This window comes from Orycteropus afer, unplaced genomic scaffold (genome assembly GCF_000298275.1).
Source record: "Orycteropus afer afer isolate SDZICR_OR568_19922 unplaced genomic scaffold, OryAfe1.0 scaffold00047, whole genome shotgun sequence".
Classification (NCBI taxonomy): Eukaryota; Metazoa; Chordata; class Mammalia; order Tubulidentata; family Orycteropodidae; genus Orycteropus; species Orycteropus afer.
In genome coordinates this window covers 9,193,452-9,201,373 of record NW_006921634.1, presented here as the reverse complement: position 1 = coordinate 9,201,373, position 7,922 = coordinate 9,193,452, and the positions used below count along the sequence as shown (strand labels likewise).

The 7,922-nt window shown below is 37.4% G+C and overlaps 1 protein-coding gene across 1 annotated transcript in view; it reads left to right on the top strand.

Moving 5' to 3' along the window:
• Positions 1-7,922, top strand: part of CCDC82 (coiled-coil domain containing 82) — a 46,549-nt gene that overhangs the window by 24,664 nt on the left and 13,963 nt on the right. The window contains exon 5 of the mRNA XM_007938078.2: positions 4,326-4,496. Within this exon, the coding sequence (XP_007936269.2) occupies positions 4,326-4,496 (171 nt within the window). The remainder of the gene's footprint in view (positions 1-4,325; positions 4,497-7,922) is intronic.

Genomic DNA, 7,922 nt, shown 5'->3' with positions numbered 1-7,922 from the left:
GATCAATATAGTGACATTGAGGAAGAGAAAGACATAGAGATGTATGTGGGAAGTACAGACAACAAAGATGAAATCTTTTGCACATAAAGTACGGTGTTGTCAGTGAAGGCATACATGGGTGTACGGGTGGATAGATGGGTGGACAAGGTGCACTATTAGGTACATCTCTGAAGCGGGGAGTGTACCCAAGAACATGTTTAGGGTTCGCAGATAATGGTTAAGTTTATGTTTATGATCTGAATTCCCAGGTGTATAGTAGAGCTGAAAAGGGAGAAGGTTGTAGTCACTGCTTGGTCACAGCCAGCTACCAAGAGGGACCGAGTCTTTGATCCTGTGTGCTCCGGACCATAGTCTCAGGAGACATGAAGCTTAGTTGGCATAACATACGACACAAAACATTGTTCCACCTACTACTTTGGTGAGTAGCGACTGAGATCTTAAAAGGTTGCAAGCTGCCATCTAGATGCAACGATGGGTCTCTCCTCATCCAGAGGAAAGAAGAATGAAGAAAACCAAAAATTCATGGAAACAGTCGTAGCGACTGGTACACCATCCAATCTGCAGCCTATACAACTATGAGACCAGAATAACTAGATGGTGCCCAGCTATTACTGTCAACCACTTGGAAGGGGATCTGTATAGGAGATCATGGATAGAGAGGGAGAGCAATGTGGAACAAAACTCAAAGTCGTTTGGAGAAAAAAAAATGGGGGCAGGAGACCAGGTTTGCTGGCTCGATAGAGCCACTGAGACTGTGGTCCCTAGCTGCCCTTTAGGTCTGGAATTGAACACACGCTTGTGGCTTCCAGCCAAACAATAGACAGGCACATGAGTTGAACATTTACCTTAGGTAGATACACTCCTTGGAGAGAACAGTCATGGGAGAAAGAAGGGCTGCTTATGCACAGGGAGACTGCTCAGGGGCAGGAGTGCATGGAGGGATGGGCACAGGGAATAGGTAACAGGAGGAAGGATGAGGGGAGGTGTTGCATTGTGGTAAATTGTGGTCAATGTCATGAGACAAAGTGTATGTGAACTGCTGTATGGAAAGTGAATTTGCCCTGTAAATTTTCACCCCCAAAAAAAAACAAAAGCTTGTAAGCTGCCATCTGGATGCAACAATGAGTCTCTCCTCATCCAGAGCAACGGGGAATAGGTAACGGGAGGAAGGATGAGGGGAGATGTTGCATTGTGGTAAGTTGTGGTCAATGTCATGAGACAAAGTGTATGTGAACTGCTGTATGGAAAGTGAATTTGCCCTGTAAATTTTCACCCAAAAAAAAAAGAAAAGCTTGTAAGCTGCCATCTGGATGCAACAATGAGTCTCTCCTCATCCAAAGCAAAGAAGAATGAAGAAAACCAAAGATTCATGGAAACAATTAGTCAAGCAACTGGTACACCATGTGATCCTCACCCTGCATGACTCTGAGACCAGAAGAACTAGATGGTGCCAGACTACCACTGTCAACCACTCAGAGGGGGAGATTCTGGTAGAGAGGAAGAACAATGTGGAACAAAACTCAAAATCATTAAAAGAAAGGGGGGGGGGACCAGGTTTGCTGGTGTGATAAAGCTGGTGGAACCACTGAGACTATGGCCCCTAGCTGCCCATCAGGTCTGGAATTGAACCCACTCTTGTGGCTTCCAGTAAAGACAAACATCTGAGGTGAACATACATTAGGTAGATACACTCCTTGGAGAGAACAATAATGGGAGAATAGAAGGGCTGTGTATGCACAAGGAGACAGCTCATGGGGCAGGAGTGCATGGAGGGAAGGACACAGGGAAGAGGTAACTATGGGGAAGAATTGGAAGGGGAGCTGTTGCATTGTGGTAAATTGTAGTCAGTGTCATGAGACAAAGTGTATATGAACTGCTGTATGGAGGTGAATTCACTCTAAACTTTCACCCAAATTACAATAATAAATAAATAAAAGAGATAAGTCTTTCCTCAGAAAAAATAGCGTATCTAAACTACAACCTTCATAAGGAGAACTTAGAGGCTTTTTTTTAATTGTCCTTCCTTTTCCCCTATGAGAGAATATGCATTTGAATTATTTCATCAAAAGATACCTCATGATTCAGAGTATTCAGAGTGTGAGTTTATGTGTATTTCCAAAGGAAGCCATTTATACAGATACTGGAAGGCTCTTGTGTGCCCCTTAAAAGGAGCATATATTGATTCCCTTTGCTGGTAAATAGCACTGGGATGATGCCAATGAAAACCTGACTTTTTTGTCCCTAATGGAATTTTGTATTTAAATTAAAATTTTAAATTCTTGTTTTATTGTGGCCAGTATGATTTAATAAAGCTGAGAAACATTATTTCTTGAAAGAGTGCCATGAAATACGAGAAATAGGAAGGGTAGACAAAAGACAATGTTGGGAATCATATACAGAAAGGAAACCAATCAGTATATTGAATGAATACTTGATTAGTATCTATGGATTAATGGATTAGTAACCACTAATAATAACCATTGGAAAAAAAAAAGAAAAACTAACCAAAAAGAACCAAACCAAATTCAAACCTATCTTAGGAAAAATAATAGAAAGAGATGTAAGAGCAAACCACACTGTATTTCCTACTTTAATATTGACTGGTTACTAATCCATTAATCCATAGATGCTAATTAAGTGTACAATATACTGATTGATTTTCTTTTTTACATCATATGATTCACAACATTGCCTTTTGTCTGTCCATATTTCTCATATTTCATGGCACTCTTAAATAATATTTGCTAGCTTTATTAAATCCTAAGAAGCTGTGATAGCATAGGGGGTAAGGCATCTGGCTACTAACCAGAAGGCCAGTGGTTCAAACCCACCAGTTGGTCTGGGGGAGGAAGATGAGGCAATGTACTTACATAAAGATTTATAGCCTTGGAAACCCAATGGGGGTTGCTGTGAGTCAGAATCAACTCAATGGCAGTGGGTTTCGTTTTTGTTTTATTACATCATTACTGGCCACATTAAAACAAGAATTTAAAATTTTAATTTAAATTCAGAATTGCATTCGGAAGAAAAAAATCAGTTTTTCATTGCCATCATCACAGTGCTATTTACCAACACAGGGAATCAATATATATTCCTTTTAAGGAACACACAAGTAACCATAGGTGCCCTGGTGGTACAGTGGTTAAAGCACTCAGCTGCTAACTGAAAGGTCAGCGGTTCAAACCCACCAGGTGCCCCGCAGGAGAAATGTGGCAGTTTGCTTCCGTAAAGACAGCCTTGGGAGTCCTGTGGGACTGTTCTATCTACTCCGTCTTACAGGGTTGCTGTGAGTTGGGATCAACTCAGTATCAATGAGTTTTTAATAGTTACCATGCTAATAGGCTCATTATGCATGACTTAACTATTCTGGTAAAAACTTAACTCCATTTTCAACAGTCATGTCTAGCATAGGCCTAGAATGTAAATAGAAATATTCAAACATCAGTAACTTCACAGCATGTTAATAAAGATTATTTATTAATGAAAAATATTTTTTTCCTTTTCTTTCTCACTGGTAACTCAGCTACTAAACTGTCCATATCAATTCTGGACACCTGACAGTCCTCTTTCCAACTTCTTTATTTTCATAGGACTGTAGCAGGTAAAGGAGCTCTGGCAGTACAGTGGTTAAAACAATCATCTGCTAACCCAAAAGTTAGTGGTTTGAACCCACCAGCCGCTCTGCGGAAAAAAGATGAGGCAGTCTGCTTCCATAAAGATTTATAGCCTTGAAAACCTTATGGAGCAGTTCTCTGTCCTGTAGGTTGCTATGAGTCAGAATTCACTAGATGGCAATGGGTTTGATTTTTAGGTAGCAAGTAATCATAGGAGGAATATCTAGTGGAAACAGTTGTATAATCCATACAATAAAGACTGAGTATGATGATGTTCTTAAATTTTGAATTTTTGACTAAAAGCCAATGAATTTTTATTATTATACTGAATTTTTGATGCTCCTTTTTATTCTAATTTTAACCAATCAGTACTTTATTAGCACTAACTGGAGATGAGGAGAAGGGAAAGAAGTAAATTGAAACTTACCAAGAGCACTACTTAGAAAAACTCATGAATGTAAGAGATATAAAACTGATTTTTTTCCTAATCTGTTTTCTTCTTATTTAATGACCTGTATTATAAATTTAGTTTTTATTTAAATTGTCATATCAAACACCTCTGTGCATAATATTAAAGTAGGAAATAGAAGTGTGTTTTGCTGTTATATCTCATATTATTGTAATTCCTAAAAATAGGTTTTGATTTGGTTAGATTCTTCTTATGTTTTATTTATTTTTAAATCTTCATTCCATTCTTTTTAATTGTTTTAGGAGCGGGTAGGAAGTTACTCTAATGTAATTATTCGGAAGAAGAACCCTCAACATTGTTCGTGCCAGGCTTGTGGATTGCATCGCTACTGTAGCTACTCAGTGCATTTATCAGGAAAATTGTATAATAACAGGACTATGGAAGCAGATGATTTCATGTCACGTGATAAGCAGGTATTGTTTTCTTTTAACTTTAGTTTTCAGTATTTGGAAATTTGCACAAATAATCCTAGATTATTTTCATAAGTGGAGAAATTAACACTAGGAAAAGGTAGAAATAATACAAGGAAAGAGGGTATAAGTTTTGAATATGAAAGATATGTCTTATACAGTAGATTCATTTCCTAATTCAGTCATATAATAAAATGAGCGTAGATTCTGTGTATGTACATCATGTAATTGGCTAGGTTGAGAGGGGGGAGATCACTGGGGCAGGGGAGGCAGGAATTGCCTCTGCCTCTACAGGATAAATGGTCCTAGATAGGAAATTTTGCAGCAGATAATCCACTGAGTAGATAATCGACAGCAAATAACTGAAGATGACTGTTCATCTTAAAATTGAGAGAACTGAAAGAGAATGTCATACTTAGACTGTATCAGAAATGTGTCAGAGTCTAGAACAGTAACCACATACTTATGTGCTATTAATTTTGAATGAATAGATAAAAATGAAGAATAAGTAAGAGCAGACCGGTGCAATGTGAAGAGACAAAAAATGTTGATGAAGACTACTTCTGTTTTTTAATATTACTTTATAAAAGTCTTGAATTAATAAAGGAGCCCTGGTACCTCAGTGGCTAAGTGCTTGGCTGCTAACCAAAGGTGGGCAGTTTGAACTCACCAGCCACTTGGCAGGAGAGAGATGTAGCAATCTGTTTCTGTAAATATTACAACCCAGGAAACCCTAGGGGGAGGTTTTGCTGTGTCAAACCCACCAGCCACTCCTCGAAAGGAAGGCTGGGCAATCTACTTTCGTAGTGATACCTCCTCGGAAACCCAAGGAGGGGTTGCTATGAGTTGGGTCCGACTCGACGGCACATAACAACGTAGGGTCACTATGAGTCGGGATAGAAGTAGGGTTTTATTTGCATTGATAAGTAAAACAATATTTATATTGAAATCTTCCTCTGGTGAGTCTGCATATCCCTCTTGGGGGTAAAGATGGGTTAGAAGCCCAACTCATCTCTTAAATCTATCCAATTATTAAGATGGATATATTCTATTTTTCTGAATTATTTTACTAAATAATTAGTATGGCTCCTCAGGACTATTGGGCAATAATTGACCAGATCCCTCTGGGCAAGCTGGGTTACAATATTCACTTAGAATGCTTATATGAGGATAATTAATTCAGAATTGGGCCTTAATTTTTACTTGGCAAGTTACCCTAAAACACATTTCTTTCTCAGTAGAGTCATATGCATATTACCTTAGTGTTTTGAAAACTAATCTATGGCTTTTTATGAGGTAAGACATCCAGAGTCCTAATAAAAGTGATTTAATTCCTTTAAGACCATGTTCTGTTGTATAGATAAAAAATATTACTGCACATTCACTGCCTTTACTGTCCATAATTAATCCTGGAGAGGAAAGTGGGTTAGGAAATCATTTCTAGAGGGTGAAGATCGTTGTGAAGGAACAAAGATTCTATATAAAAATCTACAAAAAACAGATTTTGTGAAGTAAAAGCAAAGAACATCAAAACATTATTTGTACAATGGAAAAATATAAAATTTATCAAATAAATTTATATTTATTCTCCATGTAACTGCTTTCTTGAGTTCCATATTTTAGTTTTAGGCAAGGGGCCATACAAGTGATGATGTCAAGTAGATATAAGTATAAGTACAAGATGATGTTCAAGTAGTACAAGTAGATAACTGCAGACAGCCTTGCCCAAAATGAATAAAGAATATAGAATGATACAGGCATGTCAGGTTTGGTGTGTTTCTATACCAAATGGCATTGAGAGTGGCATTTTGGACATCTTTTCAAACAGTTGCCATTGGGTAGAGTCTGACTTACGTGTGTCAGAGTAGAAGTGTGCTCTGCACATTTTCAATGGCTGAATTTTCAGAAATAGATCACCAGGTATTTTTTCCTAAGTACCTGGGTGTACTCAAGCCTCCAGCCTTTTGGTTAGCAGCTGATCACATTAATTGTGCCATGCAGGGACTCTGGACATCTTTTACCTTTCTTTAAATCCCCAAAAGTTGAAGAAATAATTGTTTAGATTTCTGTTCATGGTTCTATGAAAACCTTTTTGTGTTTTGGATTAGAAGTAATCAGATGTTATTATACATTGCTAGTTTACTGTAGGTAGCTTTCCCATTTCAACATTATCATCAGTCCAGTCCAGGTGGTAAATGAATCTTAACAACTAAGTAAAAAGACACTACAGTAGTTTTAGTGGCCAATAGAGGTTCTTCCATAAATTCACTAAAAGGGCAGGTTCTTGGTGTCACTGTTTCTGCCATGAAAGTAGATTATGTGGAAGATTGTTATGGCTGTTCCAGATAAAGTATAGCCAGAGAATGTGGATTTTATAGTCATCATATTATATTCTATATTTCCACAAAACAAAAGGAATTCATCTGTAAAGAACTCTTAAGTTGGGGGAGAGAGAAGGAGAGATGTTTTAAAATCCTTATTTTAAATGGTTTTCTTTCTGAAACACAGTATTTGTTGAAAATATTAAACTATAGTTTTCATTTCTAATTTCTACCCTCTTGTCATCTGTTTATATTTATATAGGTCAGAAAACATAAAATTACCTTTAAAATGTTCTTCCAAATTTTTTCCCCAATACCATGAGTGATCACATTTCATATGGAAGAGCCTAAACAATTGCTGTAAAACTTCATAGCAAACAGTAGATTCATATAAAATGGTTGTAATACTGCAAATAGACCACCTTTCCCCATACCTCATTGTTTTTATATGCTATTCCAAACCCTAAATCCATTGCCATTGAGTCCATTTTGACGCATAGTGACTCTATAGGACAGAGTAGAACTGCCTCATAGAGTCTCTATGACTGTAGTCCTTACAGAGGCGGATTAGCTGTATCTTTATCCTACGGAGCAGCTAGTGGATTTGAACTACTGACCTTTTGGTTAGTGGCCAGATACTTAACCACTGTACCACCAGGGATCCTAGTATACTGTTAGCAACCCGTTACACTTGCTTACCATATAAATGTGAATTAATGTGTACAGTACAACATAGTCTATACTATATGATTCTATTCATGTAAAGTACTAAAATTGCTAAAAATTAATCTATGCTGTTAGAAGTCAGGAAGGAGGAGGATAGGGTGGCCTTCTCAGGTGCTGGTAAAGTTCTTTTTCTTGTTTTGGGTGCTCATTTCACGGATGAACCATTCACTGAGCTGTACACGTAAAGGTGCCCTTTTGCGTACAGATAATATACATTAATAATTGTTAAGCATAACATTTTTATGAAATATTTTAGAGTATTTCTGTTTTAGCTGTAGGTTTGTAAAACAAAGTATAAACATTCAAAGAGTTCTGAAAAAGAAATGTTCTAGTTAGTTCGTTTCACAGTATGTTGTTCCCCCCCCCCTTTTTTTTTTAATTG